General features: G+C 47.7%; 1 protein-coding gene across 2 annotated transcripts in view; it reads right to left on the bottom strand.

Moving 5' to 3' along the window:
- Positions 1-421: 421 nt before the first annotated feature.
- ogfod1 (2-oxoglutarate and iron-dependent oxygenase domain containing 1) overlaps positions 422-12646 on the bottom strand; it is a 62082-nt gene continuing 49857 nt past the window's right edge. For both annotated transcript variants that reach the window (XM_072518543.1, XM_072518544.1), the window contains 3 exons: positions 12102-12230; positions 7964-8022; positions 422-923 (listed from right to left, as the gene is read on the bottom strand). In XM_072518543.1, the coding sequence (XP_072374644.1) occupies positions 762-923; positions 7964-8022; positions 12102-12230 (350 nt within the window). In that variant the 3' untranslated portion in view covers positions 422-761. The remainder of the gene's footprint in view (positions 924-7963; positions 8023-12101; positions 12231-12646) is intronic.

The raw sequence follows: 12646 nt of genomic DNA, 5'->3' as shown, positions 1-12646 counted from the left end.
GTTTAAAACCCTAAAAAATTCAAAGACATGGCAAGTTCAAGGACATACCTCTTGATTTTTTTTTTCAAAGGAAGCAGTGAAAACTTAAATCATCAGCTGAAGGCCTTAGCAGAAATCTAACATTGAATGACAAAGCAAGTGAGATCGTGAGGACCAAGCAGACTCACCTGTCGCATTAAAGGTAAGTAATAATGGTGTGTTACGAAGGTCGGCTGGCGTGCATCATGAACGTCGGCCAGCATGGGTCGCAAAGGTCGGCATGGGTCACAAAGGTCAGCCAGTTGGTAGAAGTGAGTTCCGGGGAAATAGTTTGAAAAACACTGATTTAGAGGGCATTACCATGCAAAACGTATAGCATGCAAGCTGAAGACAGATGATTGTGAAGAGGGACCAAATACAAAGAGACAAGGAAAATTAAAGGTTTGATTTACAATTATTACAAAAATGTTTTTAATTTAAAAAAGTAACATTTTGCCAAAAATATTTTAATTAGTATTACAGCAGAGTTCATGTCAATTACGAATTTAACACCAACCCCTCCCAAACCAAAAAGGTCTTTCTTCAAATGTACAAACATCTGGCAAAGCCAAAAGCAGCCCAGGCGAAGTGCAGTGATGATCCAACTGTCACCATCGTATATCAGATCTTCGACGTGCATATACCACAAAAGCCTCTTTTATCTGTGAGAGCACATCATTCAGCATTTTGATGATTTATCCCACATCAGATACAAAGATTTAGTTACGCAAGCAGATGTGCTATCACTCATAATACACAAAGGAAAAGTCCCAGAACCCCCTTTTCTCGTGTGTCTTCTTACACTGACTGTTGCTTCGTTGGTTAATGTGTTTCACAAACTTCAGTGTTTCTTTATCTCGGTAGATCAAAGCCAAGGAGTTGTCTTCTGGGCAAAGAGTAAGTAACTGAAATACAACACAAACCGTAAAAAATGTTTTCATTATAGTGAGTTAAACAGGTCTATTCTTCATTTCCTCAACTCCCTACTTACACTTTATCTTTGGTCAAATGGGAGGCACACAACATCTCCCAGACATTTTCTAACAGTTAATAGTGAGGCCATCCGAGGTGATTCACTCTAAACATTTTTCCCCTTTTCCCTTATTAGAGTACAAAATTTTCATTTAGTATTTCCTCAGGATGACATAGCCCCTTCTTCAGTGAGTTGGCTGAAACTAGTAACTCAATGTAAGGAATGTTTTTAATCTTTCCACACTACTGCAGACACCAGTTAGGGATTTGGTGCACTTAAGGGCACCACTCTTCCACCCTAAAAGGTTATTGCACCATTAATATTGTAAATATTTTTCTTTCAGGATCTTCATGCAAGTCCAAATTCTCCACTTGGGAAGAATGGGTATGTTGCCAGTGGTCACTGTCAGTGCTATTCCCTGCCAGACAGCCTCCCAACTCAAATGGAGAAACTATCAGTGTTAATCTCCCAATATGCAGAATGTCATGGCTGCACACGAGTTGCTTTTGGAATGCCTGCAGTTATTGGAGGAGAGTCATTATTATTGAATAAATAATGTTGGGCATTTCTGCACATCAAATATATTCCAATTGGGTCACCAGGCTGCTCGAGATGATTAATTTCCTGTCTATTACAATCGTAACACAAGTGCAGAGAAAAGACCCATGGCCCTTACAGCTCATGCTTCTGGCCCTCCAAATCACCCATGCTAGCATTCAACTATATTTTAAATGTTCCAAACTATTTATAGCCATTGCATGGCAAATTAATCTAAATATTCTTCATTTTTTAATCAATACTTTTTCTTCCTGAGACTTCCGGTTGCGGCGATCCGGAGCTAAGCCGCACATTTCGGCAGCTCCCGCTATAACGGACTTTTGGGCTCTCCGGAGGAGCCCCAACGGAAATTTTTTGATTGAATCCCGTGTGGGTAGGTGAAGTAAGGTCCCCCCTTACGTCGTATGGCGGGGATTGGCGGTGGAGCGACGGAGAAAGAGGCTCTGGAGCAGCGGCAAAAACGAGGGGGAAAAACCAAGAAGGCGGAGGACCGAGATCGAGCAGCATGGGGGCCGGACCAGCAGGAGTTCCTCTGGCGCTGCGTGGAGGAGCTTAAAAAGGAGGTGCTGGCGCCAATGCTATTGGCGATCGAGGGGCTGAAGGAGATCCAGAAGACCCAGGCGGTGGAGCTCCGTGAGGTGAGGGATAAAACTAATGAGAACGAGGACGAGATCCTGGGCCTGGCGGTAAAGATGGAGGCGCACGAGGCGTTGCACAAGAGGTGGGCCGAGAGACTCGAGGTCCTGGAGAACAGGTCGAGGAGGAAGAATCTCCGGATTCTGGGTCTCCCCGAAGGAGTGGAGGGGGCTGATGACGGGGCGTATGTGAGCACGATGCTCCATTCACTGATGGGTGCGGAGGTCTCTCCGAGCCCCCTGGAGCTAGAAGGGGCTCACTGGGTCCTGGCGAGGAGACCCAAGGCTGGCGAGCCGCCAAGGGCGATAGTGGCGAGGTTCCATCGCTTCGCAGACAAAGAGTGTGTCCTGAGATGGGCCAAGAAGGTGCGGAGCAGTAGATGGGAGAATGTGGTGATTCGAGTCTACCAGGACTGGAGTGTGGAGGTGGCAAAGAGGAGAGCTGGTTTCAACCGGGCCAAGGCGGTGCTGCATAAAAAAAGAGTGAGATTTGGAATGCTGCAGCCTGCGCGACTGAGGGTCACTTATCAGGACCGACACCACTATTTCGAAACGCCAGAAGAGGCTTGAACCTTGATCCAAACGGAAAAATTGGACTCGAACTGAGGGGCTGTGGTTGTGGGGGAGATGTTGACTGTATACAGGGTTGTAAATATGGGTAATGAATGTTTCACGGGTGGGATGATGGATGGGGAAAGAGTTCTTTTTTCTTTTGATGAGATAGTGGAGAATGTGGGCGTCGGTACTGGAGGGAGGTGAGACTCGGGGATGGGGGAACTGGGATAAGGCCACAACAGGAGCTGCGCCACAGGGGGCGGGGCTGGCTCAGGAAAGCACGGGCTTTTTCCCGCGCTAGGGAGGGGGGATGGAGGAACGTAAGGAGGAGGAGAGATTCCCACACGGGGGAGATCAACGGGAAGGCGGGGGAAGCCGGGGTCAGTAGAAGTCAGCTGACTCACAGAAGTAGTATGGGGGGAGCAAAAGAGCTAGATGCGGATCTAGCGGGGAGGGGGGGGGGATAACAGGGTTGCTGCTGCACAGGCCGAGGGGGAACTGAAAATGGAAGAGGTGGTCGGGGCGTGGGTTCCCCATCTGGGGGACTAGACGGTGCGGGAGACGCGGGCACGGGACTGGCCTAAGATAGGAGATGGCTAGTCGGTGGGGGGGTGGGGGTGGGGGTGGGTGGGTGGGGGGGGGGGGGGGGGTAGCCCCCCAATCCGGCTGATCACGTGGAATGTGAGGCGCCAAAATGGGCCGGTTAAGAGGGCCCGAGTGTTCGCGCACCTAAAGGGACTGAAGGCAGACGTGGTCATGCTTCAGGAGACACATCTGAAGGTGGCAGATCAGGTCAGGTTAAGGAAGGTATGGGTAGGACATGTGTTCCATTCAGGGCTGGATGCGAAGAATAGAGTGGTGGTAATACTGGTGGGGAAGCGGGTGTCGTTTGAGGCCAAGAACATAGTAGCAGACAATAGAGGCCGATACGTGATGGTGAGCGGTAGGTTGCAGGGGACGGAGGTGGTACTGGTGAATGTATATGCCCCGAACTGGGACGATGCTGGATTCATGAAACGGATGTTGGGGCATATTCCGGACTTGGAGATAGGGAGCTTGATAATGGGTGGGGATTTCAACACTGTGTTGGACCCAGCATTAGATCGTTCCAGATCTAGGACGGGGAAGAGGCCGGCTGCGGCCAAGGTGCTCAGGGGGTTTATGGATCAGATGGGGGGAGTGGGTCCGTGGAGATTTGCCAGGCCTTTGGCCAGAGAATTTTCTTTTTTCTCCCATGTACATAAGGCCTACTTCCGGATAAATTTTTTTGTTCTGGGCAGGGCATTGATCCCGAAAGTGGACCGAGTATTCGGCCATAGCCATTTCAGACCACGCCCCGCATTGGGTGGAGCTAGAGCTGGGGGAGGAGGGACCAACGCCCATTGTGGCGGTTGGATGTGGGACTTCTGGCAGACGAGGAAGTGTGTGGGAGGGTGCAGGGGTGTATTGAAAGGTATCTGGAGGCCAACGACAACGGGGAGGTGCAGGTGGGAGTAGTATGGGAGGCGCTGAAGGCGGTGGTCAGGGGAGAGTTAATCTCCATCAGGGCTCATAGGGAAAAGAGAGGGGGCAGGGAAAGGGAGAGGTTAGTGGGGGAGATTTTAAGGGTGGACAGGAGATATGCAGAGGCCCCTGATGAGGGACTACTCAGGGAGAGACAAAGTCTGCAGACGGAGTTCGACCTGTTGACCACGGGGCAGGCAGAGGCACAGTGGAGGAAACGCCAACATGGCGATGATGTATGAATATGGGGAGAAGGCGAGTCGGTTGCTGGCACAAGCTCCGTAAGAGGATGGCAGCGAGGGAAATAGGTGGAGTCAAGGATGGCAGTGGAACTACGGTGCGGAGTGCGGTGAAAGTGAATGAGGCATTCAAGGCCTTTTACGAGGAGCTGTATAGGTCCCAGCCCCCAGGGGGAAAAGAGGGGATGCGCCGATTCTTGGACCAACTGAGGTTCCCGAGGGTGGAGGAGCAGGAGGTGGTTGGTTTGGGGGCGCCAATTGGGATGGAGGAGCTGGTTAAAGGACTGGGGAGCATGCAGGCAGGGAAGGCCCCGGGACCGGATGGGTTCCCGGTGGAGTTCTATAGGAAATATGTAGACCTGTTAGCCCCGTTGCTGGTAAGGACCTTCAATGAAGCAAGGGAGGGGGGGGACCCTGCCCCCGACAATGTCGGAGGCGACGATCTCTTTGATCCTGAAGCGAGATAAGGACCCACTGCAATGCGGGTCATATAGACCGATCTCGCTCCTCAACGTAGATGCTAAGTTGCTGGCAAAAATGTTGGCTACGAGGATAGAGGACTGTGTCCCGGGGGTGATTCACGAGGACCAGACGGGATTCGTAAAGGGTAGGCAGCTAAATACCAATGTGCGAAGGCTCCTAAATGTGATAATGATGCCATCGGTGGAGGGAGAGGCGGAGATTGTGGCAGCTATGGACGTGGAGAAGGCCTTTGACCGAGTAGAGTGGGAGTATCTTTGGGAAGTGTTGAGGAGGTTTGGGTTCGGAGGAGGGTGTATTAGTTGGGTTAAGCTCCTGTATAGAGCCCCGGTGGCGAGTGTGGTGATGAACCGGCGGAGGTTGGAGTATTTCCGGCTGTATCAAGGGACGAGGCAGGGGTGCCCCATGTCCCCTCTGCTGTTTGCATTAGCAATTGAACCTTTGGCCATGGCGTTAAGGGAGTTGGGGAAATGGAGGGGGGTGGTCCGAGGGGGAGAGGAACATTGAGTGTCACTGTACGCAGATGACCTGTTGCTGTATGTGGCAGATCCAGTGGAGGGGATGGCTGAGGTCATGCAGATCCTAAGGGAGTTTGGGGACTTTTCGGGCTATAAGCTCAATGTGGGAAAGAGTGAGCTCTTTGTGGTGCATCCGGGGGATCAGGGAAGAGGGATAGACGACCTACCGTTGATGAGGGCGGAAAGCAGCTTTCGATACTTGGGGATCCAGGTAGCTAGGAGCTGGGGGGCACTGCACAAACTTAATTTGACACGGCTGGTGGAACAGATGGAGGAGGACTTTAAAAGGTGGGACATGTTGCCACTCTCGGTAGCGGGCAGGGTACAGTCGATTAAAATGGTGGTCCTCCCGAGGTTTCTTTTTGTATTCCAATGCCTCCCAATTGTGATTACCAAGGCCTTTTTTAAGAGGGTAAGCAGGAGCATTATGGGATTTGTGCGGGCGAGCAAGACCCCAAGGGTAAGGAGGGGGTTCCTGGAGCGTAGCAGAGATAGAGGAGGGTTGGCAGTGCCGAATCTGGGTGGCTACTACTGGGCAGCCAACGTGGCGATGATCCGTAAGTGGGTGATGGAGGGAGAGGGGGCGGCATGGAAGAGGTTGGAGATGGCGTCCTGCAAAGAAACGAGCCTGGGGGCGCTGGTGACGGCACCGCTGCCGCTCTCGCCGACAAGGTACACCACGAGCCCGGTGGTGGCGGCAACGCTAAAGATCTGGGGGCAGTGGAGACGGCACAGTGGTGCGATGGGAGCCTCGGTCCCCGATCAGAGACACCCATCGGTTTGTCCCGGGAAGGATGGACGGGGGTTTTCAGAGCTGGCATAGGGCAGGGATTAAAAGAATGGGGGACCTGTTCATTGATGGGACGTTTGCGAGCTTAGGGGCGCTGGAGGAGAAGTTTGGGCTACCCCCGGGAAAAGCTTTCAGGTACATGCAAGTAAGGGCGTTTGTGAGGCGGCAGGTGAGGGAATTCCCGCTGCTCCCGGCACAGGGGATTCAGGACAGGGTGATTTTGGGCGTATGGGTCGGGGAGGGCAAGGTGTCGGCGATATACCAGGAGATGAAAGAAGAGGGGGAGGCTTTGGTAGAGGAGCTGAAGGGTAAATGGGAAGAGGAGCTGGGGGAGGAGATTGAGGAGGGGCTGTGGGCTGATGCCCTAAGTAGGGTTAATTCCTCTTCCTCGTGTGCCAGGCTCAGCCTGATACAGTTTAAGGTAGTTCACAGAGCGCACATGACGGGGGCGAGGCTGAGTAGGTTCTTTGGGGTGGAGGACAGATGTGGGAGGTGCTCAGGAAGCCCGGCGAACCATGCCCATATGTTTTGGTCGTGCCCGGCACTGGATGGGTTCTGGAGGGGAGTTGCGAGAACTATATCTAAGGTGGTGAAAGTCCAGGTCAAGCCAAGTTGGGGGCTAGCATTATTTGGAGTAGCGGACGAGCCGGGAGTGCAGGAGGCGAAAGAGGCCGGTATTCTGGCCTTTGTGTCCCTAGTAGCCCGGCGACGGATCTTGTTAATGTGGAAAGAGGCAAAGCCCCCCCCCAGCGTGGAAGCCTGGATAAATGATATGGCAGGGTTTATCAAGTTGGAGAGGATAAAGTTTGCCTTGAGAGAGTCTGCGCAGGGGTTCTACAGGTGGTGGCAACCGTTCCTAGACTATCTCGCGGAGCGTTAGGTGAAGGTCGGACAGCAGCAGCAGCAACCCGGGGGGGGGGGGGGGGGGGGGGGGAAATATCTTTCTGGGGGGTGTGGTGGGGGTTCGGGGGGGCAGTCGAGCAAGAAAATACATGAATGATCCGGAAAACTGATATGTACGGGAGGAATCCAATGTACAAAGTTCTGTATCATATTGAATTGCCATGTTCATGTCTTGCTATGCGAGCTTTCTTTCTTTTGTGTTACCCGGAGGGGGGGGGTTGTTTGTATGGTTGAAAATTGTTTTAAAATTCTTAATAAACATATTTAAAATAAATAAATTTACGCTGTTTGATCCTACTGCCCTGGCTGACGACTGATTTCTTTATCATTTGACACTTCAAATATCCTCATTGCGTTTACCATTTAATCTACTTCAAGTCACACCTGAAACCAGAGTTACCCCAGGCAGGCACATGTGTGCAATGCTGAGGGACTGCTGCATCATCAGAGGAGCTCTCTTTCCACTGAGTCCATCTACCTTCTCAGGTGGGCATAAAAGCTCGCATTGCATGATTCTGAAAAATATCGACAAATTTTTCCCTGGTGCACTAGCCCATGTTTATCTCTCAACCAAAATGGCTAAATTTGATATCCGGCTATTATCACTTCTGTTTGTAGGAGTTTATGTGCCCAAATTGGCTGCTGAATTTCCTACATTACAATGGTGCCTACCTTGAAAAAGTACTTGATGAATTGTAATTAATTGTGTTAAGAGTGTCCTGAGATAATGAAAGGTGCTATATAAATGCAAGTTTTATATTTCTTTCTTCACTGAACTTTAATAAGCATACCTCTTCATCTTCCCCCTTTGCGATATATGAAGTAATGCCACCAAATTCGTCATTCCAGTCTGAAACAGAGGAAAAGATAAACGTTGACTTTCCTAGTCCGCTTCCTTTCTGGTATCTTATTTTCCTCTTCAACCTGCAACAATGTTTTCAAACAATGGCATCCTATGATTATTAAACAGGACACTAGGAAGGCAAGGCAGGCCCATGAGAATTATTCATTTCTCCTTGATCTCCACTACTAAGTGCAGCACATCAATGTAAATCATCCACTGAATGCGGTGGCAGTCAATTTAATTTAGTTTCCCAGAACAATATATTGTAGAACCAAGTAGGGATAAAATTATTTTAAACCTAGAATTATGCAATAAGGCATGTTTAATCAGTAATCCCATAGCAAAAGATAGTCTGGGAAAAAAGTGATCACAATAAAACTGAATTCCAGATTAAGTTTGAAAGTGCCATTCTCCAGCCCCAAACAAAAATCTTAAATTTAAACAAAATCAAATTCATAAAAATGCAGGGGAAGAGGTTGATTGAGTAAATAGATTAAAAGGTATGAGGATAAATAAAAGTGGGAAACATTTAAAGGATCAATTCTAAATGTTCAACAAAAATATGTTCCATTAAAAAACAAAAACACAGCAAGAAAGATCCACGCGTGCCATACAAGAAAGTGAAGGAAGGTATCAGGTTAAAAGGTAAAGCTTATAGTATTGCAAAGAAAAATAACAAGCATGAGGATTGGTATTGTTTTAGAAAACAGGAAACGCCAACCGGAATATTGATATGACATGAAAAAATAAGAGAGTGAACTTGCCAGGAATATAAATGCACACTGCAAGAACTTTTACAAAGTATACGAAAAGGTGAGTAACGAAAGTAAATGTCGGTTCTGTTACTCTTTTTAGCCTTAGTTTTATTACCTCTGATTATGTCACCTTTGCTCACGAGTCACCAGGTATCTTTCTGATACCGCCACGTGGTTCAAGCTCGAGTTATGATTAATAAGTCAGCACACCGCTTAGTAAGATTGAAATCAACGGTCATTTATTATATACAACAATGAATGCTTACACAATAATCCTACTATCTAGCTAGAAACCTATCACTACTGGCCAATACTTAACTTTAGGAAGGGCCCACCAGGTCAGGGAAACGAATGGCTTATCGAATCGGATCTGGCCCGCGGGATTCAAAAAGGCTGATACGGGTCAATGGCTAGGAGTCTTTATCGGGTAGCGATCGCTGGAGTCAGACTTACTGTTTCTAGTCGATGTTCTTGCGAAGGTCTCGAGCAGGTGAAGAAGGGAGAGAGAGAGAGAGAGAGAGATCTGAACTTGGCCCCTCACTTTATAGGGCCCAGGGGCTTCCCGCCTCTCGGGGCGGCCCTTGACCCTGAATCCCAAGTGATTGGACTTGTTCCCATCACTGGGTTCGATATGTCCAATAACGGGGCGATTCCTCGATCGGGGGGTGGTCGTTCACCTGTCTTTGTTTCGGCCACTGCAGGCGCCGACAGGTCTGGTCCGGCATTCAATTGCTAATATATTGCAATTGTTCCCGGGGATAGCCGATTAAACTGCAGATGTCTGGGTTGATGTGCTGCCAATAGTCTTGAGTATTGATCTGGGCCGACTTCCCCAGAGCCGAAATTCGCTATTCTGTCTGCAGGTGTCCGTTTGTGTCCTGTTGGCTGCTTTTCCCATCAGCCTTTTCGGTTAGCCATTTTAAATCAGGTTTTGGCCAAATTAATAGGGAATCAGCCATTTTAGGTGGCTACAGTTCCTTGGAGGCAGAATCAGGAAAAATTATCATGAGAGTGAGAAAATGGTTAGAGGTGTTGAAAAAATATTTTGGTCACGATTTTTCATTGGCAACCTGACATTGGAAACGTTTTTGAGTCCAGACGCACTCTGACATCGAAGCAGTCTGGAGTCCCACCATTCCCTGATGTTGGTTCTAATTGACTGGAGGATGGGTATAGCGGCCGATTAGTGCTGGAAGCCAGAAGGGGCCAGAATCCAAAATGGAGGCCCAAATTAAAGGCATAAAAGCAGCCATTACTGTAGAACACAATGAAAGGCAAAAGTCAGCAGGTATCTGTGGCAAGGTCACCCCAAGGTTTTGCAATGACACCCCAGAGATCGTGTAGGAGTTGGTGCATGAAAGGCAGGGAGTCGTCTTCCCTGAGGATATATGGAGAAGGCCACTCAGCCAAACTAAGCACACCTGCTGGAACTGGCAGAGGATGCGAGAAGCTGTGATGTCATCAGGAAGAGCTGGGTGCAGTGTCGCAATCGGTTTAATGTCCTTCTTTGTTCTGGCCAGGTGAGTGTAGCACAACACCCAGGCGACAGGTCTCCAGGTCGGCAACCAGCAGCAGACAATCTGGCAGAGCATCCTAAGGACATGTACTGCTCCTGAACAGGGGAGAAATGTACCCCCATGGTAATCTCCTACACCCATTGTGGTTCCTTTTATTTAGCAGGTTTTGATTTTACTCTAATTTTTCATTTGCTTTTAGACAGCAGCTGTTTTCAGCATTCTGCCACCCATACCTCCTCTAGACACATCTTTTGTTTACTTTATTCTTTATAAATTTAGAGTACCCAATTCATTTTTTTCGATTAAGGGCAAGTTAGTCTGGCCAATCCACCTACCCTGAACATCTTTGGATTGTGGGGCAAAACCCACACAAACATGGGAAGAAATGTGCAAACTCCACACGGACAGTGACCCAGAGCTGGGATCGAACCTGGGACCTTGGCGCGCGAGGCAGCAGTGCTAACCACTGTGTCAGAGTGCTGCCCACATCTTTTGTTTACTTAACCCATTATCATCCTCTACAACTGGGTCGTTCTGACCACACCGTGGTTCCTCAAGTGGTCAGCCACCTCCCACCAGGCCTGCTTGCTTTGGCCAAGTAGCCTTGCGCTACCAACGCTTTTGTTATCTAATCTCTTCCATCTCCCAGTCTTATCACAGACTTTCCCTTTTGCTCTTTTTCTACCTTCTCCTCTTTCACTCATGTAAAACCCATTATATTTCCAATGCTTTCCAGTTCAGGTGATAGGCCTTTGAACTGAAACATTAACGTCAGTTCTCCCCACAGATGTAACTGACTTGCTGAATATTTCTGCATTTTCTTTTTCGGTTTCAGATCGTCAGCATCTGCAGTATTTGGCTTTTGATGCTCTTTCCTAATGAGTTGTACTTCCACCAATTACAGAAATCATGCAGGTGATGAAGGCCACTTGACCCATCTTAATTCATCGAACCCGTGATGTTACATTCCTCCCAGTTCAGCATTCAATGCTTTCTTAAAGATTCCAGAGTTTTCAATTCCACTTCTCTGTGAGATACATTGATCACTTTGTAAGAAGACGTTCCTGAAGTCAGTTCTAAATTGGTGCCATGTTTGTTGCTTTGACATTGAAAACATTGAGAAGATTTCCATTTTGCCTCCGGCCTGACTGTGTGGAGTTTGCACGTTCTCCCTTTGTCAATATTGGTTTCCTCCCACAATTCAAAGATGTGCAGGTTAGGTGGAGTTACAGACTTGATAGGCCGAATGACCTCCTTCTGCACTGTGCAAATCCTATGATTTTTCTAAGATTACACTTCCATTAATTATATTGCGAGACTGAGTACTGTTCACTTTCTTCTTAATTGTAATGTTTTAAAGCCTGAGTCACAATTTGCTACATTCTCCAACCCAGTAATCAAGAAGCTCATGTGGCATGATTTATATGGAGTACATTGATGAGGGTTTTTGGTTCAGCCTGAGATTCACTATATTCATTCACATATTGAAATTGTACAGACATATCTGATTCATAAGGATGCAAATTTTGCAAATAATAACAACCAGTCACACTAAATCTAAGGCAAATAAATAAGCAGGTTAAACCAAAATAAAATATAAATCTGCAGAATGGGTCCACTGAAATATAATAAAATCCATATGTATCAGCAATACCTCAAGTGAAGTGGAATGGATTATCAATTACTCTTTAATTCAATTTTTCTCCACTTTTGCCAATTTTAATCCACTGCTCACATTAAAAATAGCTTTCTTTACAACTCCACAAGTGGGTTAAGAATTCACTTCTGTCAGAAAAAAGCCAACAACTCCTACCTTCACATCCACAGTACAACAGCAGATCCAGAGCAAACTCAGAATTTTCCACATTGGTATCATGAATAAGTGTATAGTGTCCATTTTTCCAGTGTCGCAACTCACCTCGGCAGACAGGAACACTAGGATCTGAGATGAACAAACATAATGGAAGTATATTCATAGTCTTTAACCTATTGCTTTTGAGTTTGAGAACCAAACATTGACTTGACCTGCTATTTTTAATTATATTATCTTGTCTCCTTTTTTATTTAGCTTCCCTGGGACATTTACCAATTGACATGCAGATGACTTGGGCTCAGTGGTACTCACACATACATAAATGTCCTACAGCAACACATTCCTGATCTTTGGGGAATCTCTGGGTTTCTTGACTCATTCCTCATCTGCATGAAACCCCCTGCATGCAACCCCCTAAGTGGAAATATGGGCATTGTTTATAAATTATACCAACAACACATAACTACTTACCACCAGGGCCAACTCTCAAGATGCTACTGTGCTTGTCGCAGCAAGTCAGAGAGACATTTCCAGCAGCTCAACGT

The sequence above is a fragment of the Scyliorhinus torazame genome, chromosome 10, assembly GCF_047496885.1.
Source record: "Scyliorhinus torazame isolate Kashiwa2021f chromosome 10, sScyTor2.1, whole genome shotgun sequence".
NCBI classification, from domain to species: Eukaryota; Metazoa; Chordata; class Chondrichthyes; order Carcharhiniformes; family Scyliorhinidae; genus Scyliorhinus; species Scyliorhinus torazame.
Note: the sequence above shows the minus strand (reverse complement) of the source record. Positions and strands in the feature narration are given on the sequence as shown.